The sequence below is a fragment of the Petromyzon marinus genome, chromosome 41 (assembly GCF_048934315.1).
Source record: "Petromyzon marinus isolate PM22_M1 ecotype Great Lakes invasive population chromosome 41, UKy_Petmar_22M1.pri1.0, whole genome shotgun sequence".
Classification (NCBI taxonomy): Eukaryota; Metazoa; Chordata; class Hyperoartia; order Petromyzontiformes; family Petromyzontidae; genus Petromyzon; species Petromyzon marinus.
In genome coordinates this window covers 12,198,349-12,225,752 of record NC_133707.1, presented here as the reverse complement: position 1 = coordinate 12,225,752, position 27,404 = coordinate 12,198,349, and the positions used below count along the sequence as shown (strand labels likewise).

Below are 27,404 nucleotides of genomic sequence, written 5' to 3'. Positions count from 1 at the left end.
ACGAGAGGGGCTACAGGAGAGGGTTTATATAGTTGTCCTGGTCCTCCCCCCTCATTGCAGGAGTACAGACTACAGCGGTTTACTACACGGTCCATAGATTGGGTTGTATGGACACAATCGCACTCTGGCTTGTCTTTAATTTCCATTTATGAATGAGACGGACGCAGTGGCCTGTTGATGATGTGTTGATGTGGTTGATGGTTACACCAGTGTCTTTGAGGAGGAATGTCAAAGCCAGGAGGTGCGACAGTAGCTTTCTCACGGCCTGCCTGTGACATGCTTTTGTGTCACCTGCTATCTGGGTGAAATGGACATCGTTAATTCGGATCCAAATGAGCCGATATCTCACGGTGATGCCGGAGCCCACATACTGAGCGCAAGACGTCCACGGTCAACAGTCCGATAAACATCAACACACGACACACACAATCTTGTGCCGCAAGATTGTGCAGCAGGGCAGGATACATATCGGAAAGCTGAATGAGTACTGTACGTGCAATAATGTTGTATTACGTTACGTCTTTATTGGTGTTTGTGGCATGTATAAGTAAAACTGATTTTGCATACCATGTACATGCATGTAAATATACAAAGACAAAGATCCCCCGTGTAGCCTTAACTGACTGTTGGGGCAAGTGTTGTTAGCAAGCACCTATGAAGACCAGCATGGCACACGAGCGGGTGAGTGGCCAACACTAATGCCTTTGTCTCCGCAGTGCTGATGTGTACACACTGCACCAGGTACTCATTTGAAGCCGATTCAATCTCGGGAGAGCGCCAGGATCGGTTCAGATATTCGCCACTGTTATTGGTCGTGAGTGGGAATCAAACTGGTCACCATGTTCATAGTGCAGTGCGCTAACCACTGCGCCACTGCTCCCCACAAAATATACATACACACATATAATTAAATATTCATGTTTTTTGTTTCCAAAATTTAAATGTTTTTTTCTTTTTCTCCAGGAAGGCAACTGATTCTCCTGGGACATTTCTGGTTGCTGAGAAGTCTAATCTGCCATCATAATTCGGCTGCCCTCTCACCATGCCTTCTCCATGTCGACTGCGGCCTTCCTGGATAGACTGCTCGATGCTCATTCTTGCCCTCTACCCTATGCAATCATGGTCTCACACGTCAGAGGTCTCCGCTGAAATGTTACTGCAAAAAATTCTGGAAAAATACGGAGCGAACGGGTCACTCACAGTGGAGCAGCTAAAGAACACTTTTCAAATGAGTCTCAACCTGAGCACAGAAACTCAGATCGCAAGGACCCACCCTGAAAGCAACTCTGTTAAAGAAAATTCTTCCAGGGTAAGTTATTCAAGTTTTCATTACGATGTCCACGTGCAGCTTTATTTCTAATTAATTTGTCATCGGACTCGTTAGCCAAAAGAATACGCGCCATTAAATAGTCCGAGTGGTTTCCCATTCGCACGAGCATGGAGGACTTGCTCTTCTCCTGCTCACAGGCTCAGCCAGTGGTGTAAATTCCACATTCCTAGTTTTGCCGAGGTTGGCGCCACTTGACTGTTCCGCTTCGTTTGAGTGTTCACGTGCACTGGAGGCCAGTAACACTATGTCCCGCACACAGCGGGGCCAAGCAGGGCTGCTGGTCTTCCTTAGTCAAACCTCTCCCCTCCCACACCTCCACGGTGGCGCGGGGGGGCTCGACACGTAACCCTTCTCCAGTCAAACTGATGACGCGGCGATGCTGGAGCCCACCATAAAAATTAACCCGCTTACATGACCATGATTTTGAAAATAAACGTCTCTGACATTTCACCCACTAAATGCACCAAATACACACAACAGCTGCGTCCAAAGTTTATTTTTCTTAACCAGGCAAGAACTCGGTAGACCAGGGAGAGTCTCTTTTGCAAGAGTGACCTGGTCACCAAAATTACTGGACCCGGCCAATAAAAACACCGAGGACTCTAACCCCTTTAAACCACCGGTTGCATGCTAGTCTTGTATTCTTACATAACCGATTTAAACTGAAAGTGACTGACCTGCATAGACTGGTGGTCTCTTCCTGTAGCTATTCACAGCATGTTGCGGCTCAGTCTGGCTGTGTCGATTTCCCTGATTCGCAGCCCAGTTTGAGCCGTCATTCCAACTCAGTGACTGCTTCATCAGAGAGACGTACGTACACGACATGTCTAACATTCCCCACTGACGCGTCCTCCCCATTTGTTTAAAAATATCTAAGCCTATCTCTCCAGCTGATGACATTGGCAATGAGGGCATTCTGGGAGACCACTGTGACCCGATGGTTTAGCGTTTGAGGTTTTTGCCAGCTGCGAGCAGCACCTGGCTTCCACGTTAGAATACTCTGAGAAGGTTCGTTACCAGGCTTCGTGCAGGATGCTTTAATCACCTAATCCATACGATTAGTGCAACCTCTGATCACTGAGCAACTCACAAAAAAGTTGTACTGCTAAACATGGACAGAAGAGTTACGAATCACAAATATCTCATGGGTTCATCAGAGAGGAATGGTGAGCATTCCTAACCTCAACCATAACACGCATGGGTATCAGGGACTATCTCACACAAGTTTGTGACGCCGACCAGGGTGCTTGTTATTGAAGTGTTATTTTGGGAACACAAGCCACGTGGGTAACTCGACCGGGACCACAGATTTAATTATTCAAAGCCACTACTACGAGAGTGGCCGGCAAGACTGGCCTCTCTGCTCCTGCTAGGTTTCGTATATGCGCTGCTACTACCCAATCATTGCAGTGGCTTTCGTGACGCTACTCTCGTTATTTTATTCAGCAAATGCTTTTACATACAGTTAGAGAGCCAGATATGCAAGAAAAATAAGCAAATACATATGCTTGTTAGTTTTTATGTGAGTGGACGTCAGCCCACGGAGCCACAGAACCATGTCACAGCCTCCTCCAGCATGTGCAGGACAACCAATCTGCCCGGCACGCTCTAACAGATTTCACAGCCAGAGACGATGCGTACCATGGTCTCCTGCTTCCCGCATTCACACAGGGGACTATCACGTAGTATGCCCCCTCGATGTTCGGAAACGACACCAACCCCCTGGTCACACCGGAATCGATTAAACTGAACCCACTGGCGCCTTGGGAGGTTAGGTCGAAGCCAGGCATCTGGGCAGACTCATCATGGGCCACATTCTTAGGTTAAGAGTTCCTACATCCCATCCGCAGTGCTGCTCTTACAAATACAAGTAGGTGTCATCCGCCCTTTCAACACGCATGGAGGCATCGGTGCTCTTCTCCTTTACAGTCCTGAGGAAGTGGTGGAAATGATAGAGCTGTTCATACTCTTTGGTTCTTTCGGTAAAGTCACGTAGTTATAAAATAAATCCCGACGTTTCGGGCGCAACACAAGCATCCGTCATCAGGTGGGAAAGTATGATCTGCTGCTAAGGCAGACTTTTAAAAGGTTTGAAATGGGTGTAGCCCAAGGGTCATAAAGAAGTGGGCGGGGCTAGTGATGTTAATGTGAGAAATTAGCATGTAAATGTAAGAACGGAGAGCGGCCTCCTCGATGAGGGCACGGAAGTGGTTATGTTAATGTGAGAGATTAGCATGTTCATGTAAGAACGAAGAGTGGTGCCATCCAAAGGCATGAGAGTGCAATCCAAAGGACATGTGAGCATGAGAGTGCAGTCCAAAGGACATGTGAGCATGAGAGTGCAATCCAAAGGCATGAGAGTACAATGCAAAGGCCATGTAAGCATAAGAGATCTAAGAGAGGCATAGAGAGACACAGAGAGTCGGAAATAACAGCTGACATAGGCAGTTAACACTTTACCTGGTTAATAACGTCCTTCCAATGATTGCTCAGTTTGTACCCATCTTCTCGGTTGAAGTTGTGTCTGTGTTTATATATCTGGATGGCTTCATGAACAAATCTCTGAATGTAGCCAGTAGGTTTGCAGAGTACCTCCGTCTTGGATAAATCTATTTCGTGTGAGCCTACAGCGTTAAAACAATGATTAGCAACGGCAGAGGTATTGGTCCTACCGCGTTTCAGATCTGCCTTGTGTTCACGAACGCGGTCCGAGACATTTCGTCTCGTTTCCCCAATGAAACTGCTGCCGCAACCACAACTCAGTTTGTAGACACCAGGGTATTGCATGTCAGGAATCACATCCTTTACAGATGGGATTAAATCACGGATTTTGTGTACTGTGTTGAAACGAACCTGGATCTTGTGTTTTGTTTAAGATTTTGGAAATATTTTTGGTAACCCCTGCTATGTATGGCAAAGTGATGGTTTTGATTGGATCCTCAGAAGGTTGTCTCCCCATAGTTGGGGAGACAGCTTTGCGGATTGTACGGTCCGAGTATCCGTTCATCCTGAGGGCTTGGTGTACGTGCTCCAACTCACTGGCTAGGTGGTGCTGGTCGGAGATGCAACGGGCCCTATGGTGTAGTGTTTTAATGAGGGAATTCTTCTGGACTGGATGGTTGTGGGAGTCAGGATTTAGATAGGCATCCATGTGGGTGGCTTTCCTGTAGACCGAATGTCCCAACGAGCCATCAGGTCTCTTCTCGATCAAAACATCCAGGAATGGTAGCTTGCCATCCTTTTCCACTTCCATGGTGAATTTGATAGACGGGTGTATGGAATTGATGTGGTTGAGAAATTGGTTCAGTGCTGGCAGGCCATGTGGCCAGATGACGAACGTGTCATCTACGTATCTCTTCCACAAGGAAGGACATAGGGTGGATGTCTGGATGGCATCTGTCTCAAATTTCTCCATGAAAACATTCGCGACCACTGGCGATAAGGGAGAACCCATTGGGGTAACCTCATTTTGTTTGCAGAATGTACCATTCCAGGTGAAGTATGTGTTGGTAAGGCAGTGCTTTACCAAAGTTGGTACATCTGGATTCAGTCCTTGTTGGACCAAGTCTTCAATGATTGCAATGGTGTCAGGTACAGGTACATTGAACAGAGAGACTACATCGAAATTGATAAGCAAATCATCTGGAGACAGTGAGATGTCCTTGATTAGAGAAAACAAGTGAGCTGAGTTAAGTACAGCTGAGGTGGAATTGCCCGTGAAAGGAAGCAGGGTCTCAGCCAGAAATCGGGCCAGTTTGTAGGTCGGTGAGTTAATGGTGGAGACGATAGGACAGAGCGGGGTACCTACTTTGTGGATTTTTGGAAGGCCATAAAATCTGGGTGGTCTACCAGTCGAAGGTTTTAGGGAGCTCTGCTTGGTCTGATCGATTAGAGAAGTCGATTTAGTGATGATATTGTTGGTTTTTGTAGGTAGGCGGTTGGTGGGATCTCTGATTTTGGTATAGCTGCCATCATTAAGAAGGTCCTGAATTTTGTTGTTGTAAGTGGTTTTATCCATGATGACAGTGGCATTGCCCTTGTCGGCTGAGAGGATGACAATGTCATCAATGTTTTTTTAATTTGGAGTTCAAAACGCTCGTCCTTGCTGATGTTGAAAATGGGTTTCTTAGCGTTTTTGAGGATAGCAGCGATTTCAGATCTAGCAAAGTCTGCCGGGATGTGTCCCAAGCCTTTGAGGGCTACGTCGACCTGGGCAATTATATCATCCACTGGGATGTGTTTAGGGGTGTCTTCAAAATTCAACCCTTTAGCTAGTACCGATTTTAGGCTGTCAGAAATTGGGATGTTACTCTGATTGATGACAATCTTGTTAACATCTAATTTTTTTACGTGTGGCTCTGGCATCTTTTTTGACAGGTGGTTGAATTTAGCGATCAAGTTAACTTTACATTTGGTTGACATTGAATTAGCAGAAGAAACTGTCATGTTATCTACGTGGTCCCAATCAGAAGTGAACATTTTATCTGTTAATTTTAAGTGTGATTGTAAGAGAGTCTTGTCTAAATTATCAAGTTCAAATCGGAGCAATCTTATTCTCTCTGAGATTAGCGATAGGCTAGCTTTAAACAAGAACCGTTTAGCGTTAGGAGAAGTGACAGCAGCAGATGTGAGTGTAAACGCGATCGGTATTATCTTGTTATCGCGGAATCTTTTGAGAAAGGTTAGCAACTCGATCAGGTGAGCCTTCTTGTCCCGCAGTCTGTTGTGAAGGCCAATTAGTTTTCATGCTACGAGACAATGCTGCGGAGAATACGTGCCATATAACTGTTTGGAGACGCTACTGCCACTGCTGTTACATGTCTCTGGGTGAACTTCTACATTATTGCAGGAAATGCGTATCCTCATGGGTGAGTGCATGGGGTTACAGAGACGATAATTCACTGAGAGTCGCGTCTGTCCACGCAATGTGCGGGCAATTTCACCCGAATCACGACACGCACAGGGTGCTCGGTACCAACTTTACTGGTGTGCCGCTGTACAGGGCAACCCAGGATGTTTTTGCACTGACAATGGAAGAAAGCTTAATAGGGTGCAAATAAGCATAATGAGGAGTGCCTGGGATTGCGCCAAGAGATGGAAAGATTGAAGGTGTGCAGCAAAGAACATACACACCTCGATGTACCATTATCCAGACTGCAGACTGATGTAATACTGTAATGCAGCTTTAGAACTGTGGACATCACTGAAATGTGCATGGTTTCATGGTGATTAGTGGTCGTGTCCACAATGGACAGATATGCAATTTGCACCACAAAGCAACATGAACAAAACTAGATTGGGAATAAGCCACTTCACATCCTTACACGAGGGGAACCACTATTCCTAAGTTACTATAATGCACTGGAGCATTTTAATTACTTTTGGATTAAATGTCACCAGGAAATTAAAAGTGTCTTAATTTACAGATTTCAAAAATAATACGTTTTTAGGTGCAACACTTGCAGACATGGCAACATCGGCTCTGCACAGCAGGACTGCAGTTTTCATCGGTCCATGGTTATTTGCTCCTGCGCCGTGCAGGGCCGTGCAGGGAGGTAAAAGGAGGGGCATGGCATTGCAGTGAAGTACAGTAAAAGGTAGTGAGCAGAGTCGGCCTCTAGTTGCGCAAGGTTTACTGTGACATTGCACCAAGAAGTGAGCCCTGTGCCCGTATGCCGCTGGGCAGGATTAGTGACCTGGCCTCTGGGGTCGTTGTCCCTGTGAGCAATCCGCTGGGCAGCTCCTCGTCATCCTAGCAACGCGGCACCTGCAATCATTCCCCTTCGTGGTGTGCTGACCACGTGGTGCCTACAATAAACATAACACTCCAGGGACTAAATTTTGATTTAAAGCTTTCGTGACTGCAGTAATTCATATTCTTAGCTCTTTCGGTAAAGTCACGTTGAAGGGAAACAAAATATATATAAAACAATACAAATTCTCACGACGTTTCGACCATAACACAAACGGTCGTCATCAGGTGTGTCGGTTTGCATTAATTAATTTATTTTTAAACGGTGTATTTATTTATAAGAAACTCCAGGGACTGCTGTGAATAGCTCACCAAGCCACAGATCGAATCAATTGCTCTGTGCCCAAACTCTCACTGGAGAGACAGTGAGAGAGAGAACGAGAGGCATTTTGCCAAAATAAGGGTGTGGGATTAGTAATGGTTGAATGACTCGAGACCTTGTGAGAAGATGCAAGTGAGCGATAAAGCCTGCAGGATGTAACTCTACCCAAGGATTGTCACGTTGGGCATGACACTTGACAAACGATTCTGCGGCCTTGACTATGATGGTAATTGGTCTTTATGAAGACTTGCCCCTTACCAGTCCTCAACGTTCATAAGTTATGTTTTCACCCATCTGCCTGACATGGTTCCGTTAGCATGGCAAAAAAATGCATCTGCCTGCACATCTGCTTTTTTGCTTTTAGATACCATAGTAAGAATTGTACGCAACAATTACATACATACTTGACAATTATTACAAGTGACAATGTTGGACACCCTTGCTATCGAAATATTCCATCTCCAGGGATTATTGCAGTTGAAATATAACGTGATCACTGACGGCTACATGTGTGAGGGAGCGTTTTCTTGCACAAGCCCTGGGGTCAATTGTAGAAGTGTTCTCAGGGAGGCACAGGCGATGCTGTAGTGATTTAGATCACGTTTACTCCCCAGATCAGGCCCAACACAGTAATTGCTCTGTCAACAACCTGAGTCTACTTGCTCCTCCTCGAGCCTAATGGTGGACTGCATCCTGGGGAAGAAGGCTAAAGCCTCCTCCCCCCCTCTCCTCTCTGTCCAAACCAAGACCTGAGTAAACGGATAGGGATGTCCTTCAGCTCCTCCAAGAACTTCGATCTAAATTGGGAGAAAATACTTCCAGGAAGCGTTTATCAAGGCCTTGCAGGTCACGGCAGAAAATTTGGTGGTGAGTGATAATAGGAGGGGAGACCAACTCCAGGCTCTGGAAGAGGCAGTCATTAAGTTAGAGGCTAAAAACAAGGAAAGCCAATTGAAGATATTCGGAGTTCCGGATGGGGTGGAGGGCTTAAGCAAGGAATGGGGTCTTCGTGTATGTCAGGAAGCATTTCTCAGCTGCACTCAAGAACATCCTACTACAGGACATCCTCCCTCTGGCACCTGAAGCCATGGTCCAGGTTTTCCAAGTGGGTCAAAGGGAAAGCACAGCCAACATGGAGACAAATCAAGCTTCTCAACCTCGCCCCCTCCTCATTCACCTGATAAACAGGGTGGAGGCTAACAACATCCTCACCACTGCCAGGAACAAGAAAGGCTGAGGCATACAAATCCAGGGTTCCCAGGCCTTCATTTCCCCAGACCTGACCCAGCTAGACTCCAAGCGGCGGGCACTATTGCTCCCCCTCTATACAAGGGCCTGAGGAAGAGAGAAGGGGTGAGGACTCAGCTCCTATACCCTGCCAAGCTCAGGGTCCACCTAACCAATCCCAGAGAGGCGATGAGCAACAGGGGGATCCAGGACCTGCTGCAGGGACCACGCGCAGATCAGGGGAGAGAGCATGACCCACCGGGACACACCTTGGTACAGCACGAATAGTGAGACTGGAGACGGCACGTTGTCCCCTCGCCTCATGCACCTTGACCATGTGGGCCCCCCTCTCTTCCCCGAGACCTCGATGTCGGAGCCGTCATCCTAGCGGCCTTGGTGGATCCTCGAGACCAACGGGACATCCACCCATCGCACCTTGCCCGCACCAACTCCGCAACTCCACCCAACTTCACCCACCCCGCCCCCATATCACTGCCTTTCTTACCCCACGCATCACTATCCCACTCACCTTTCTCACAACTACCCCACCCGCCATACACCTGCATTATTTTTCGTAGCAGAGTTGTATTAGATCCTTGTGTTGGGGGAGCACTCTGTATGGGGAATGCAAGGGGGTTTGTATTTGTGGTATGGGATTGTAACCATCTCGGTCGGCTTGGTAATTTTGGTCAATTCGCGTTGCCCCACCCCCAATGCGGTCGGTAGCACCCCCACTCTTGGGTCACAGGTGTAAACATTATAAGCGTGTTTGTTTTGGCCCCCCCTCCATCCCCCTACAACCCCTACGTTGTCTTGGCCTCGCCTCCTCCTCGACAATTGGATCCTCTCATTTGCGACTCGTGCTGTTTAATTCTAGGTATCATGAGCCACTTGGTCCTTCTGTTGGCCCCATTTAGAGTCGACAATTTCGAGCCCGACTGTCAGCTTCGGTAACGTGACATCACCTTCCCCCCCCCCCCCCTGACGGCTGTTACTTCAAAGAGAAGGGAGGTTTGAGAATAGATTTTCCCCTTTTTTCTGGCAACAAAGCAGGCCTAGTCTCAAACGGCATTCGAGGCTCGAAAGAAAGCCGTCTCTGTTGTGGATCAATCAGTTTCAAAGACAATGCATATACTATTAGAGTGTTTTTTGTTTGCATTCTGACCACAAATATTGTGGTTAATGCACACATGATTCCTTGTAAAAGGTTTTGTTGCCAGAAAAAAAGGGGAAAACCTATTATCAAACCTCCCTTCTCTTTTAGGGGCAAGTTTACGTTTCATGACCCTTCTCTCTCCACGACCAACCTCTTTGCCCAGCTGGTCAAGTGCAAGCAAACTCGAAACCACATTGCTGGGATCAAGGATGCCGATGGGCGCCTCAGGACGAGGAAAGCGAAGGTTAATGAGAAGTTATGCAACTTCTATAAGGACCTGTACCGGTCAGACCTTCCATGGAGCCCCAACATTGATAAATTCCTACTTGAGCCTCCCCATCCCATATTAACCCCGATTGGAGGGAAGGTTCGGAAACTCTAATCCAGCTCCCCGAACTCCTGGAAGACCTGGATTCCTCACCCGCAAGGATTGCCCCAGGCTCCAACGGCTTCCCATGGAAGTTCTACAGAAGCCTGGGCCCTCCGATCCTAACACACCTCCTTGACACTTTCATCGAGTCTGTTAGACAAGGGAAACTCCTGGACGCCATGGAAGAGGCGACAATCACCGTCATACATAAATAGGGATCCCCCTTAGACCAGGCCAAGAGCTACAGGCCCATCTCTCTCTTGAATATGGACTATAAGCTGTATGCTATAACCCTGGTGGTCATCAGCCCTGCCCAGACGGGGTTCGTCAAAGGCAGGGATCCCTAAGACAACATCCGAACCGTGGTCAACTCAGTTGATATTGCCTCCACGTCAAGCACGTAAGCATACTCCATTGCACTAGACGGGGAGAAGACTTTCAATCAGGTAGAGGCTAGCCTTCCCCCCCCCCGGTTCATTGAAATGTGCAGACTCTTTTATGCTCATCTGACTGCGACAGTTACTATGAATGTGTTTGTCTCAGAGAGGTTCCCCCTCACTAGAGACACGAGACAGGGATGCCCCCTTCCCCCCTCTTTGCAATTGCAATTGAGCCTCTGGCAGCCAGAATACCAAGTAGCCAGAAGATATTAGGCATACACTACGTGCAAGTCAAAAATAAAGTAAATTTATACGCAGATGATGTTCTGGTAATCACAAAACTGGACACCTCAATACCTGCCCTCCTGAAGCTTATTATGGAGTACGGTGCAGTCTGAGGCTATGAACTCAACGTCACAAAGTCAGAAATCATGCCCCTGCCTTCGATTTCAGGAAGACCTCCACCCATTGTCTCCCCCTTCAGGTGGTGACCCTCCCAAATCAAGTACCTTGGGGTGAATATCACCCTTCAACCTAGCAGATCTCTTCAAACAGAACTTCCCCCCCTAGCCCCCCACCCCTTATTTTGGAGATTGAGGCCTCCCTAGTTGTTTGGGATGATATGCCGCTATTACTCCCCAATCAGGTCCACTTGGTAAAAATGATGACCCTTCTGAAGGCCTTCTACCACATCTGGATGATCCCGACAAAGATACCTCAGAAATTCTTCAGTAAGCTCTGCTGCCTCATATTTTCCTTTGTCTGGGGCCACAAAATGGCCAGGAACGAGAACCATACCTTAACTCAAGGAAAGAAATGCGGTGGGCTGGCGCTACCTGATTTTTCTAAGTAATACTTATTGGGAGGCCTCCTTACGGTTAAGCATTGGCTCAACAAGAACAGACAGGGTTCCTGGAAGAAGTGGGAAAAGGCAATAGTATCTCCTTGGAGCCTTGAGGGAATAGTCTACTCGCACCTAAGAGATAAGCCCTCAGATTTTAAACCACTATCCTCGATCAACACATCCCTCTGGATCCTGAGAAATAGACTGATCACTCTCACCTTTGACCTCCAGCGACTGTCCCCCTATATGGGATAAGTCATCCCTCAGAATTGGGGGCAAGGGGGTCGGCTGGCCAGCTTTGAAAAGAGCGGAATCGAGGTTGGGTGATCTCTCGTCTGACTCAGGGGGGATGCACACTCTCCAAAACATTAGAAAGCGATATGACATCCCTAACAGCAATTTTTTTTCAAATTTCTCCAGATCAGGGACCCTATTAACAAGGCAAGGGATGTTGACCTCTGAAAGATCCCCTCCCCGGTATGGCTGACGGAGGAGAGGGCCCACTATAAAATCTCTGAGGCATACCAACTCCGACTCCCGGGCCCTACTGAGGTGAGACCAAATACCAGAGCGCTTTGGGAGGGTGCGCTGTGCCACCCTATCTTATTAGAGTCTTGGAAACTAATTTGGCACAACCCCTGGCAAGGTCTAAGATCCCTCCCTCTTAGGACGATTCAATTCAAGGTCGTTCATGACACATATCTCACTAACCAACGGAGGGCAAACTTCTCCCAGACCATATCCCCAGACTGCCCTAGGTGCCCCCTGAGCACCATCCAAACATACATTCACGTCTTCTGGGACTGTCTCACCATCAGGATATTCCATGATAAAATAACCAATCTATAGAACGTGATGTCAGGCACCGAGATACTACCTAACATTGAATCTTTTCTCCTGGGCCTTTAACCCCAAAGTATCACCAGGCACCAACACATCCTTCTCCAAGCATTTGACATTTCTATTAGAAAGACCATCTTGAGCTCCTGGAAGAATCATGGGGCCCCCTCATTCACCGTCTGGCATTACTCTATTCGCCTTAGCAGCTTTAGAACACCTGAGTCTGAAAGTGAGGAATAGGGAAGGGGAGTTCACCTAGGTCTGTGGCCCCCTCATGAATGTCACTCCAGAGGCCCTACGTTTAATATATTGAACGTACAATGAGACTGACTCCTTTCCCCCAAGAAAATGGATCTGACGCACGTACCACATCGCTATGGTCCTACATGTCCGTGTTGGTTGTGTTATGGACCACTTACTTGTCGCGGAAGTTTTACACCCCCCTCGTGGTTGGATCAATAAAAATAATTTACAAAAAAGTTCAATTATAATATGTTGCAGGCACATTGTATTGAAATAATTTGTTCTTGTGAGGACAAAGCTTGATTTTTATTTATATTTATAGAGCAGCTTCCCTCAAGGTGCTTAACATAGTCTAATAGTGATTTAGATCACCGAGCAATGTATTTCTGGGCCCAATCACCAGCTTAAAGGCATTTACCTCCCCTACATTCCTTAGGCAGATAAATCTGAGAAATAAAATGTGAGTTATCCACGTGGAAATAAAATATATGAAATTAGAAAGGGATAAGATGTATCTGTCAATAATAAAGCTACATATTAAGTGAAGGTGAGGCGTTCGTTCAGACCTGCCAGCTGAACGGTATCGGTTTGAATACAATGTAGCGAGCAGCCTCTTCTGGTCTCATTCCCAGCAGAGGTCGGGACGAGGCCATGCGTTGGCGCGTCACTGAGGGTGTAATCCCCGCTGTTGAAGTGGTGGGCCACTGGTGTGGACACGACGTTTGAATGGCAAGCTGACAGAAGAATTTCAGCAAATCTATCGCTGAAGCGTTACCAATTTTCTCAAATGTAGTGGAGGTCATGTTTTTATTGCATGAGATGCAATAAACCAGTTGGGTGGCACGGTAAATAAATATGCAGTGATATATCTCACCTTCAAGTGGGCAGTCTTATCTTTATACAGTCACTGATGTGATATGTACCTGCGTCATCTCCGTGTGTCAAAGATGACCTTCTTGACAGTAGGAGGGGGTGTGTGAGTGCTAATGATGCTGTCTTACTGGAATCGGGGCGTATACACCACAAAGCACTGATCTTCCCAACCAAGAAGGATGGGATTCGGGACTAAGTAGAAAACATCGTTCGTAAACTTGAGCTAATGGCATTTTTAACCACGATGATTGCACGATCACTTTTGCTCTTGTGATTTGCAAAAGCCATTCAAGTGAGACTTAATTAATTAATTTAGGATATTGCCAAACGAATTGTAGTTTGTTGTATCTATCTCCTACCTATTCTCCATGTGCCCTGGCAGAAAGGGATGTGTGGTGGTGACAGCAAATTATTAACATCCGTTCCATGCATGCCGTCCCAGTGACGAGCATGTCAATAAACATCCTCATTATTATTGCACTGACTCTACGTTACTCAAGCACCACTCTCCTCTCGCTCTCTCTGTGTCTGCCCTGCAGTGTTTGTCCCATGCGGAGATGCTCACATTAAGCAGTCTGAGCAATCAGAGTGGATTTTCCCAGCAGCGGCTTGAGGAGCTATGCCCAGCCCTCTCAGACAGTGAGGTGTGTCGTGCTGAGCCCTCTGCGGACTCGGCCTACCGGGCTACTGATAAGCCCTCTCCTGCCGAAGGTGGGTTCCATACACCGACACGCGCGCCTTGTGCTGGCTTTTCTTCCCACTCGCTTCTCCCACGTGGGCGGGTGCTTGCGTGCATTCGCATACCTCTGCGAACATCGCGAGGTTAAGGCTGCACGATTACAAGCGGCGGCCGTAGCGCCTTGCACCACCGCGTGCTACCAAGGTCGTACCAGCCCAGTCGGGCGTAGAAAACACACGGAGCCCTGGTTTTGACACTTGGCCAAAATGGGAGATGTCCAGGTAGTGCAAAAAAATGCCACAGATTATCTGGGATTACATTATCTCCATGTTTTTACATTGCAAATACAATTCTAACGCATATATTGGATTATATTACATTGCAGTTTCTTAAATCTGTAACTAATGATTGACAAATATCCAGCGAACACTGTTCCTGTTAAATCCCACACAAGAATTTACCATTGCTCGGTCCTACCCGGCAAACTGAGCGGAGGCAGCAGCTGTGAACGGCACCGTGGCTGAGAAGTCAGATGCTAAATTCGAAGCTAAACGTGTTTTCACCACGTTTGCACGAGCTGCGTATCATGACCTTTCAATGCCTCCACGGTCGGGGTGGCTGGAGCGGAGGGACGGACAGATTTTGGCCGCCTCTTGCACAGATCTCGTCGTGCTCACCCTGCCATCATGGTCACGCTCGCTCGCCGGCCACTGCGCCAGGCGGTTGACCATACGGCTCTCCCGACGCTCCTGGTTAACAGACGCTACAGTCATGGACCAGTACCCTGGGGAATTGTGGTTATTTGTACCGTGACAAGGGACCAACGTAACCTCCAAAAGAGAAATTACCTTTCGATAATGAAGCACTACATGCGGCGTCTCCATTCTGCCCTTTAACAAACACACCAAAAAATATAATGAATGTCGCATCGTAATGTGAGCGAGTTGGGAGCAGCCCTCCAGGAATTCGGTCTGTCAGAGCAATTATCACTGTATCCCAAGTACTACAACAAAATTACATAAACAGAAGCAACTAATACCACCTTCAATGCTGCCTCACAACGGACGCATGGGTGTACATAGTGGGGCTAACGTAGGCTGTGACTCTGCTTCTGGGACGTCGGCCGCACATGCGCTCGTACAGAGCGAGCCGGTGTCTGCAAAGCAGTTCAACACCGCCGCTCACACAGCACTCGAGTGTTATCTAATTATTTATATAATTACCATCATACACATGGATTCATATTTCATTTTGCCGTTACTCTTGGCTTCTAAATGTTTATTTATAGTTCAGCTGCCACATGATTTGATGGTATCCAAAAATGGTGATATTTTGGTTGGTCTGCAATGTTGCACAGTTTAACGAGGGTACATGACTTATTTTCCTCCTGTCCCGTTATCTTGTTTGCACCAGGCTAATTGTTTCACTTGTCCAAAATGAATGTTTTTAAACCTAGCTTGGGACGAAAGTACAAAATTCACTTCATGTGACTGATGTTTCCGTTTGATGAATTAAAGCGCCTCCTTCCCATGTTTCTCTCCAACCGTAACAAAATAAAGGTATGCTATTACACAACCCAAAAGCCATACGACCTTCTGATTTTGTCCGTATTGATTCAATTCGTAGTTCATTGCAGAGTTTGCTTGTGCTGAAGCAACGCTGCACTCCCAGAAGGTTGTGCAGCCAAATGGATGTGTAAAGAATGGTCATCATTAGACCTCCTTTGCCAGTACCAAAATATAATAATAGGGTTTTTCCCCTTTTTTCTGGCAACAGAAAAAAGGGGAAAAACCCTATTATTATAAGAATGGTCATGTCATGCATAGAGGCAAATGTGGGACGGCGGCGTTATTTGTATTGCTATTAACATTCTCCACAACAACGCTGAACAGATGTTTTTGTTTAAATTTCACAGTGCGTTAGCAGGACGTTAAATGCATACGATAATACTAATATTACTATGTTTAAATGCACGTTACGTTGTGTGGAGAGTTGCTGTGTTGCCTATAGTATACCGTGTGCATGCCGGCGAGTGAGTGCGGTATGCAGCCTGTTGATTTTGGGCACGGTGTGTTGCTTGCAGTGTGGGGCTTTGGCCTGCTGAGTGTGACGCTCATCAGCCTTGCCTCCTTGATGGGGGTGGCTATCGTCCCCTTCACCAAGAAACCCTATTTTGGCCGCATTCTCACCTTCTTTATTGCGCTCGCCATTGGAACCCTGTTCTCTAACGCCGCCTTGCAGCTACTGCCAGAGGTGCCATGCCCATGCGCCCGTGACTGCCAGCCCGAAATCAAGCTAGCACCGAACGCGAACGTCATATCCACTCTGACAGCCACGTGTGTTTACTGTAGCAAGAGTATTTAACTCGCCTCCTTTTGAGTCCGACCAAGTGCAGATATTAATCACAATTGTTTAGGGACGTAAGATCCCTGCCACAATTGCTACACGTGGGTATTTTCCTACTCAAATGTGAAGTCTCTTTTCAATATAAGCTGCAGGTTTTATGAAGTTAACAGCTAAAAAAAACTTGAGTAAGCCAGCTTTGACTGTTTATTGCACAGTACACTACACATTACAGCTTGTAAGAGTGGATCAGTGATTGTTGAAATGATATATTGATGACTTGCTATGGTGAAGCATTGCATATGTATTAATGGTGTTTTTGTTTCTCTCCCCCGCTCACCACCAATGCCCTGCGTGATAACGACCCCCTTCATTCTCCTCCCTGCTCCTCCCTCTAACCACGCTCACGACCCCTGCCTCGTGTCCCGTGCCACTCTCTAACCACGCTCACGACCCCTGCCTCGTGTCTGTGCCACTCTCTAACCACGCTCACGACCCCTGCCTCGTGTCCCCTGCCACTCTCTAACCACGCTCACGACCCCTGCCTCGTGTCCCGTGCCACTCTCTAACCACGCTCACGACCCCTGCCTCGTGTCTGTGCCACTCTCTAACCACGCTCACGACCCCTGCCTCGTGTCCCGTACCACTCTCTAACCACACTCACGACCCCTGCTTCGTGTCCCGTGCCACTCTCTAACCACGCTTACGACCCCTGCCTCGTGTCTCGTGCCACTCTGTAACCACGCTCACGACCCCTGCCTCGTGTCCCGTGTTACTCTGTAACCACACTCATGACCCCTGCCTCGTGTCTGTGCCACTCTGTAACCACGCTCACGACCCCTGCCTCGTGTCTGTGCCACTCTGTAACCACGCTCACGACCCCTGCCTCGTGTCCCGTGCCACTCTGTAACTACGCTCACGACCCCTGCCTCGTGTCTCGTGCCACTCTGTAACCACACTCACGACCCCTGCCTCGTGTCTCGTGCCACTCTCTAACCACGCTCACGACCCCTGCCTCGTGTCCCGTGCCACTCTCTAACCACGCTTACGACCCCTGCCTCGTGTCTCGTGCCACTCTCTAACCACGCTCACGACCCCTGCCTCGTGTCCTGTGCAACTCTGTAACCACACTCATGACCCCTGCCTCGTGTCTGTGCCACTCTGTAACCACGCTCACGACCCCTGCCTCGTGTCTGTGCCACTCTGTAACCACGCTCACGACCCCTGCCTCGTGTCCCGTGCCACTCTGTAACTACGCTCACGACCCCTGCCTCGTGTCTCGTGCCACTCTGTAACCACACTCACGACCCCTGCCTCGTGTCTCGTGCCACTCTGTAACCATGCTCACGACCCCTGCTTCGTGTACCCTGACACTGTGAGCTTGTTCCCATTCTCTTTGCCTTCCTACTGCATGAAACCATTCTTTTGACTTCATCTTCCATTGTCATTGTGACCCTTGCCCTCCTGACCCCCTGCGGGACTTGCTGTGCTCAGTGTGGGGCTATGGGTTCCTGTGTGTCACCATCATCTCCCTGTGCTCCCTGGTGGGAGCCAGCGTGGTGCCCTTCATGAGGAAAAAATTCTACCGCCGGCTGCTCATGTACTTCATAGCTTTGGCTATCGGGACACTGTATTCCAACGCTCTCTTTCAATTGATACCCGAGGTAATCTCTACCCCTTTACATTGTGTCTCGCGTGATTGATTCTGTTGCACATGATGCTGTATTTGCACATCGTTGCCACAGGGGCCACTCTCTCGTGTAATGTTTGTATATTGGTATTTGAAACGTTTTCTATTGGGCAGTTCCCAAGATTAGAAACACCTCGCAGTCAAAACGTAATCACATATGAGTGTTGTAAGTGAAAGTAATTACTCATATTTATGACATGCATTATTTATCGAATACGTATTTTGACGTGTACACAACTGAACACACCTTCGCCTTCCATCCCAGCATGGATGAAACATTGAGTACATCCGACACCACCGTGGTAATTCGAATTTTTCCGTAAAGGAGGATGAATGATGCATATCTCAATTACTGTCCTAATTTAATCATAAGCCCAAATAAAACCCACTTCCCGATAATACTCATGAATACCCACCTCTGTATAGTGTCTGGGATGTGCATGCAAACGTGTGGAACTGCCCTCATTAACAAATGGATTGCTGTCACCCGTAAAACTACAACAGTCATCTGCATGTAACTACCCTTGCGCGAGTAACCAAGCTGATGCACAGCTACTGTGTTAACAATCCTTATTTTGCTCTATGTGTTTGCAATACAGGTTTGCCTTGGAATGCATTTTATACGATGTAGCATTATGAGAGTCGGGTCTTTGCCCAGGCAGTGTTTCTGTGAAATTTGAGATGCTCAACGGCATAGAGTAGCGTAAGTAAAACACAAACGTTTGCAACAGCAGTATACAATATTTGTTCATATGGTGGTCATCGACACGCTCAGGCTCAGACACAATCGAACTCGGTCTTTGTGCCAAACACCGAGAAACGTTATAATAATTTGTTATTATTATGTACATGCAGAGGCCTCCACCATTGCCTCTTTGGTAGGAGAGGGTGGGAGAGGGGGAGGTGAGCCCCCTCATGTGGTCCGTCCACCGCCGCTGTTAAAACATTTCTGAACCGGCGCTCGGAAAAAAAAGTTTAATCCATAATTATCCATAATTGCGAGTAATTTTAGGCTTGTTAGGGCAACTTGTTGCTCTTTGTACAGATTTCCACGCAAACAGCTGTTTGGCGAATTAATCTGTGCACAACAGTGCTCGTGCGAGGGCGGCATCGCAGGTGCAAAGACTGCTGATCGCCACTGACACTCAAGCTATCCACACTCATGTTTATACTACTTGGAACATGAAAACAGTGTCAAGGACAGTGTGAAGTAGTGCCCTTCCCACTAAAGATAGAGGTGAAAGAGCATGGAGGCTCAAAATTTGGCAGAAAAAGGTCACGGCAAAACATGCCGGCAATGCCGCGAGTGAGGGCCACTGCTTTGAAGGAACCAGACAAGTTACAGGCAGTCCCCGTCTAACGCGGGGTCCTCCACAACCCGGTGTGGCAGGCTTCTCAGGAAAGCCCAGGGTCTGTGATGTCCAGACAGAGAGCAGAACATTAGCATGGCCAACGGCCAGTCCCGCTGGGATCCCGACAGCCCCAGTTGGCCATAACCAGCAGGAGGCCCCTCCATTGCAACATGGGGGAGACAAATGTGGCTGGGAACCCTCAGGAGTTACCCGCCTGCCTCACCAAGCTGATGCACACCCATTCACAACCACACTGCCAACTCGGACCTCATGTCGGGGGTGAGGATGCAGCAGTTGGCCACCCTAGCTAAGTAGGCCAGGGCCACGAGGGCAGCCCTGTCATGCAAGCACCCGCTGGAGCACTACAGCTCTGACGAGTTTTTCCATTGAGAGTGGGACTCTCAAGTAGAGGAGCCCATGGAAAATGCCTCTGAATCTGAGGGGGCTTAAGCAGAGGCAGACCTTCAGAGGGCCCAGGAGATATCCTTCTGATAATAGGGAAACCTTGGGAGACATAATTTTCCTCCTGAGTGTCCAGGCAGTTTGGGGGGTTAAGAGCTGGGCCGTGGTGGCCTAGGAGTTGCCTGTACCCTCCAAACTTCCACGGAAGAGCCCTGGTGAGGAGGTGTCCGATGAGAACCCCACTTCATAGAAAAATACAAGAATTACTAAGGAGAGCGAATGCTCTCATGACTCAAGCTCCGGCGAGGAGCCCTTCACGAGTCATTTCCTCTTTGATGACGTTAGGTAGCTCTTGGGGTGCCTGGTAGGAGTCCAACAAAGACCTCAACGGTGGAGCAGGTGAAAAATCACGGCAAGTTACAATGGTTGTGAAGGCGGAGGAAGGCTGCAGCAGAAAGAGGTCACCAATCATTATGGTCTCCATGCCATTGGATCCTGATCCCTCTCTGCCAAGGACCGTATGGTAGCTGCTTGTGCATCAGTCACCCCATGGTAAAAGATCGCATGTGCAGACATCCTTCTGAAAGGGACTCTTACACATCCCAGATCAAAGTCCTGTGGTGATCAGCGAATTGGTGACGTGAGCAGATAGTGATAGTCTTTTAGCTCATAGCCAGGAACTAGCACACAACTGGTGGGTGTTTGAGTCCGTCGTCTTGCTCGTGGACAGAGGCAGATAGAGCTTTTTGTCAGCTGCACCCATGACTGAGCAGCCCTTTTTAGGAACCGCTCTGCTCACCCCAGTATGGGAAGGGGCTAGAAAAGGTGCCCTAAAAATAGCCTGCCTCATAACTCTTGACTGGATTAGCGCATCCAGTGGGATCACCTCTTTGCGGTCGGAAACAAAGAAAAAATAATTTTGGAGCCTATAACGTGTGATCCCGGATGGACAGTGCAACAAGTGATAAACCTGTGAAATTAACTGTGATCTTCATGATCTTGCTGCGCTCTCCGAAACCCGACTGGCATTTCTGAAGGAGAAAGGCAGCTACACCTTCCTGAAAGTTAAACGAGCTGATGAACCCAGGAACCATGGAGTTGGTTTTACTTTTAAGAACAGGCTCATCAGCCACCTCTCTGAACTCCTTGTGGGCATCAGTGAAGACCTCCTGACCATTCGTCTGCAGCTTACAAACAACCAAATGGCCACAGTTGTGAGTGCCTATGCCCCAACTCTGGACTCACAGGAAGAAGTAAAGGATACCTTCGATGCTAACTTGGCCATAATACTCTAATGTATTCCTAAGGAAGACAAGATCATTCTTCTTGGGGATTTTAATTCCAGGGTTGGCTGGGACCACAACCTTTGGAGGGGCACGATTGGAAAGGGAGGTGTGGACAATATCAACTCAAATGGAGTTCTACTACTAACCAAATGTGCGTAACTTGACCTCATCGTCATCAACACGACTTTTCCATCAGAACAACAAATTCTAAACATCATGCATGCATCCCCGCTCCAAACTCTGGCATCTCATGGACTGTCATTGTCCGAGCTAAGGATTGTCATGATGTGAACATCACAAGAGCGATGACAAGTTCAGACGACTGGTGGACAGACCATCACCTCATCCGCTCCATTATGTCCATTAGGCTGATGCAAAAAAAGAGGGTTCAAAAAAGATTTAGCCAGCCAATAGTTAATATCGAGAGTCTGAGTGATACCAGCAAACTACAACACTTCCACTGAAAGAACCAAGAATACAACACCTCTAGACTGTTCTTGGTGAAGAACTCCCCAAGAATATCCTGATCACATCAAAACACACTGGAGCATACTCAAGTCCACCATCCTCAACACCTGCAAGAATACAATTGGCTATAAGATCAAAAGCACAAGGACTGGTTTGATGAGTGACACTGAAATCGAACAGCTCATCGGCACAAAATGAAGAACCTTTTATGCCTGGCAGAATGACATAAACTGCAAGGCCAAAAGAAAGACTTACACCAGATTGAAGGTGGATGTCCAACGCTGGGTGTGGGAACTCAAAAGCAAAATGGTGGACAGGGAGAGCCCCAGAGAACCAACAGCTGGCAGACTCTGGCAATACCAGAGGCGTCTTTGACGCCGCCAAGGCAGCATACAGACCCAGTTACCGTGGCCTAAACCCCTTTAGCTCCAATGATGGAAAAAAGCTGCTGAAGGATCGTGAATGAATCAAATTTCAGTGGAGAGAACACTGATATGGAGGTCATTGACCAAATTCCTCAGCGACTCGTAAAGGAGGACATGGAAGAAGATGATAAATAACAAGGCCGCTGGTCCAGATGGGATTCCAGTGGAAATCTTAAAGGAAGGCGGGTCAGAGCTCTTACACCACATACAGTGCCAAGGAAAAGTTTGTGAACCCCTTAGGATTTTCACATTTTACATATATCATACCTAAAATGTTATTATATCGTAATCTAAGTCATAATAATAGATAAAGATAACCTGATTAAACAAATGACACGAAAACATGATACTCTTTAAACATAAAATTTTCCTCATGATTCCTACATTCAATAACCATGTGTCAAAAAGTACGTGAACCTGTAGATTCAGTAACTGGTGACACCCCCTAGAGCAGTAGTGACTGCAACTAAGCATTTCCTGTAACCATTGGTCAGTCTCTCACATCGGATTTGAGGAATTTTGGCCCATTGCTCCTTGCAGAACTCCTTCAAATCGGTGATATTTGAGGGTTTCCTTGAATGGACAGCTCGCTTCAGGTTCTGCCACAACATTTCGATGGGGTTTAGGCTTGTAATTAGACTAGGCCATTGTAAATCGCAGAATTTATTCTGCAGCCATTCTTTTGTAGATCTGCTTGTATGTTTAGGATCATTGTTTTGCTGAAAGACCCACCTCTGCTTTAGCTTCAGCTCACGGACGGATGGCCTGACATGCTCCCCTATAATCTTCTGATACAATGCAGAATTCATAGTGGTCAATGATGGCAAGCCATACAGGTTCTGAGGCAGCAAAGCAGCCCCAAACCATCACATTCCCACCACACTTGACAGTTGGGATGAGGTTCTTCTGTTCGAAAGCAGTGTTTGGTTTTTGCCAAACGTAACATTTCTCAGAGGCCAAAAAGGTCTACCTTGGACTCGTCTGTCCAGAGAACATTGTTCCAAGAGTCTTGTGGATCACGTATGTACTCTTTTGGGAACTTTAGACGGGCAGCAATGGTCTTTTTGGAGATCAGTGGTTTTGTTTGCTATCCTTCCATGAACACCATTCTTTACGAGTCTTTTTCTGATAGTTGAGTCATGAACACTCACAGTAATCAAGGTGAGAGTGGCCTGCAGATCTTTGGGTGTGTCTTTGGGGTTCTTTGTGACTTCCTTGATGATTATCCAGTTGGTTCTTGGAAATATTTTGGTCGGACGACCGCTCCTGGGCAGTGTCTGTGGTCTTAAACTTTCTCCATTTGTAGACTATCTGTCTGACAGTGGATTTTCTGAGGTCCTCAGAGATTTAGTTTTATCATGGCATGACTGGTTCCCGCACACTTTATGATGAAGACCAAACTTGCATTGTTCCTCATCTTTATATGGGTGGGGCCTCTCGAACTCACCCCTGAAGAACTTAATTATTGAAACACCTGATTCTAATTATTCCCGTAATTGAGATATGAAACTAGGGGTTCATTTACTTTTTCACATACCCTGATCCTTAATTACTCATGTTTCATTCATATATCATTTTGTTTCAAAAGACATGGAATTGGTTAATATAAACCCTATTGGATTTTTAAGAAAAGGCCGGTTTTTTTTTATTACAGAAGGCTATCATGGTAAAACTATGGAATTTCCATAATTATAATTGCGGTTAACACTTTCTCGTTTCTGTACATGATCTGCTCTTGAAGATTCAGCACAAGAAGGAAATCCCCACAACTCAGGGATGCCCTGATTGTCACAATCTTTAAAAAGGGGGACAAGGCTGATTGTGGGAACTACAGAGGCATCTCCCTCCTGCCTATCACCGGGAAAATATTTACTGTGTAACAAAACATTTTTTTCCTGGCTAGTAAGTGTTATTTTCAAATTGCTTATGCCTCAAAAGTACAAAAAATGGCTATTATTCCCCACAAACGTGGCTTTTGTGACCAGGACACAAAAGCAAAGTTATTAATCCAATCCTTTAATAACAGTGTATTACAAATTTATATATTTTTTGTTCCTGGGTAATAAGTGTTATATCCCAATTGCTTATGCCTCAAAAGTACAGAAAATGGATATTATTCCCCACAAGCTTTGGTTTTGTGACCAGGACAATGATATTTTTAAATTTACCTATTTTCAATGAGAAAACGTGGTGTGCATTTGTGTCATTTCTTCACATAAAGTCCTGGTCACAAAAGCAAAGTTTGTGGGGATAATAGCCATTTTCTATACTTTTGAGGAATAAGCAATTAGAAAATAACACTTACTACCCAGGAACAAAAATCGTGTTACATAGTGATATATTAGCAAACCAACTCCTACCCCTGTCAGAAGAAATCCTCCTAGAATCAGTGTGACTTTCGCCCATCCAGCGACACAACAGACATGATTTTCACAGTATGACAACTGCAAGAGAAATGCGGAAAACAAAAGCAACCACTTTACATGGCCTTTATAGACCTTACAATAGCCTTTGACTCTTAACTGTCATGCCCTCTGGCTGATTCTGTTCTGTCAAAAATCGGCTGCCCTGACATTCACTAGGGTACTGTGACTGCTGCATGATATCATGTCATCAAAAGAGCTCATTTACAGTAGTGTTGAAACGGAATCCTTGGTGGAAACCAGGGTTAAACAGGGCTGCATCATTGCGCCCACCCGACTTAAGAGCCGCATGGCTCACAGGGAATAAATTAAACTTGAAATCATTGCTGCCATCCTCCACCTCACAGGCCAAAATCTGCCTGAGGGAGTCCAAATCCTGTACAGAACAGACGGCAGTTTCTTCAACCTCAACAGATTCAAGACAAAGAGAAAGCTCTCCACCATTTCCATCATGGAGCTCCAGTATGCAGATGACAATGCCATCACTGTCCACTCGGAAGAAGACCTGTAGTGCATCCTGGATGCCTTCACAAAGGCATACAAATCACTTTATTAGAACACATAATAGCTAACAAAAACCAACAATTGTTTTCTCATTTGCAAAGGACTGCAGTAACTTGGTGACCCCACGACATGTCGATGGAAATTATTCCGCTCTGCACTTTGCTCTGCGCTTTTCAAGTCGAATTAATCTGAGATGCCGGTTTAAAATCTGCATCGAAATGGCGAACGCGAGCCCGTGTCTAGTGATCGACTCTCAACGTGACTATGGCAGTGGTAGAAGAACATCCGCACGGTAGAATTGTGCTCCTGGTGGCAAGGGAGGAGGAGGACGGTGTGTGCTGTAGTGATTGGGGAGCGTTGTTGGGGTTGGGCAGACAGAATCGTGGTGACTTTGCACATCGCGACACAATTGTCACGCATCCGTGCATGCGTGCGGCCGCCCACCCGCATGGGCAGCCGATTGCAGTACAGGCCCCGGGTGCACACTGCATGCATTCTTCTGCTGATGAATGCCAAAAAAACATGCAGTTATGGTGACCTTAAAAGTGCAACGTCAGTTTTTTTATTGTTAGGTGATGCTAGATCACGATCGATGTCTTCCGGCTCATTTGATAAATTTTACATAGTCTAGTGATGGCAGCGGTGCGATACTCTTATTTTGCCGTAATATTATTCAGGGTTAGGGTTTGTATCTCCAACACACGTAAATTATTAACAATGGAAAGCCCTCTAAATCCACTGCGGCAGGAAGGCTTCCCCACTGTCAGTGTGGAGGTTGTTTGACCATCCTTTACCATGCTGGGCAGTGCATGTTAGTGAAGGAGGTGGGGGCCAGGACATGTTCTCACCGACCACTCGCCACTCGTGTTAGCTGTGGCCGGGAATTGAACTCTGGTAGCCAGATTCAGAGCATAGTGTGGAGGAAGTAGCCATCCCACTTTGAGTGGTTGCCTGTGGTGATATCGGCTGAGGAGGTGTGAGAAGTGATCCGTAGCCTGAGACCAGGAGAAGTTCCGAGCAGGGATGGCCTTACAAGCAAATTTCTGAGACGGTGGCGATTGTGTGCAGGCTGCTTTGCATGGTGGCATTTTTGTAACGACTCGGACCACTTGCGGGTTCCACATGTTTGAAAGGATGCCTTGTATGGTCTCCGTTCGACCACACAAGGTTCCGCAGGCATTTTCCTCAGCGTGTAGAAACTTGCCAGGTCAGCTCCCTCCTCATCGTGCTGGCAAGTGTACAGTACTTGCAAGTATGATCCATTATCGCCTTGCTAGGCACGCTGAGGAGTAGTTTGTGGCTCAGGCACTTTCACACACAGACTCCATATTCTCTGTCCATCTACTGCAGCGGAGGGGTAAAGATTTTCACAAGGATGTCTATTTTGCAATTGAAACCGACTCCCTTACCGGTTTGTTAACCTACATCACTGCCGCTGGTGGAGGAAGCGAGTGATGCATTTCTACGTCCGTGCTGCCCCCTGCTGAATGTAACTTGCCAGCTGCGGTGATCGTGGATGACTTGGCAACAGCATCAGTTGCTGCCTAGGAGCGATAGTTTATTGGCTTTGCTGCTGGTGAAACGCAAACAGCCGAGACTCGGTGTGGGTTTGTAATGTCGAAACAAATGCTAGTGTAAAAAAAAATCATCTGGAAGGACCCTGTTGATGTTCTCAACGATTGATCTTGACCAACATTCAGACGCCGTCCCAGGATGTTATATTTAATAATCATAACAGACTGTTAGGGCAAGTGCTGTAAGCAGACCAGTACGGCACACGAGGGGGTGGGTGACCGCCTTTGTCTCCCTAGTGGCGATGTTTATACACCACACCAGTTACTCATTTGAGGCTGAGTCGACCAAGGGGAGACACAGGACCGGTTCAGATCATCATCAATGTTGTTGACCGAGAGCGTGAATCGAACCCGGGTCGCCGGGTTCCTTGCGCAGCACGCTAACCACTGCGCCACCGCCCCCCCCCCCCCCCCCCCCCACGTACAGGATACACACACACACAGGTAATTACCCGAAATGACATTGGAACTCGTATGCGAGGATGAGGAACGGCATGTGCACGAGTACGAGATAGTGCAGTGTTGTGTGGATTGTGGCGCAGTCGGAGTTGCCTAAATCATGAATCCCTCTATGGGTGGAGAATTCCCCCCAGGCTGTGCTAAACCGCGTCACCGCTCCGACCTTACGAAACGTGCGCAGGTCGCACGGCTTCCTGCGGCAGACATCGTCCAGACCGCCCACGTCTCCCGACCCTCTGGGGGAACGTAGTTGAGATGTCACAACACTTGAATAATGGCTGAATTGCATGTTGCGTAAAAATGGGTAGTTTTTCACTTTGCAGCTACACATGTTCCCTCTCCCAACATCTTTCATTCCTCTGATTCATTGTTTAAGTAACTATTCTGATCATGGGACCTCCTTTGCCCGTACCAAAATATGATAATAGGTTTTTCTGGCAACAAAACAGGTGTTAAGATGTT

General features: G+C 47.2%; 1 protein-coding gene across 1 annotated transcript in view; it reads left to right on the top strand.

Moving 5' to 3' along the window:
• Window positions 1–27,404, top strand: part of SLC39A14 (solute carrier family 39 member 14) — a 50,414-nt gene that overhangs the window by 17,007 nt on the left and 6,003 nt on the right. Inside the window, exons 2-3 of the mRNA XM_076073188.1 lie at window positions 13,877–14,048; window positions 17,854–18,023. Of these exons, the coding sequence (XP_075929303.1) occupies window positions 13,895–14,048; window positions 17,854–18,023 (324 nt within the window). The 5' untranslated portion in view covers window positions 13,877–13,894. The remainder of the gene's footprint in view (window positions 1–13,876; window positions 14,049–17,853; window positions 18,024–27,404) is intronic.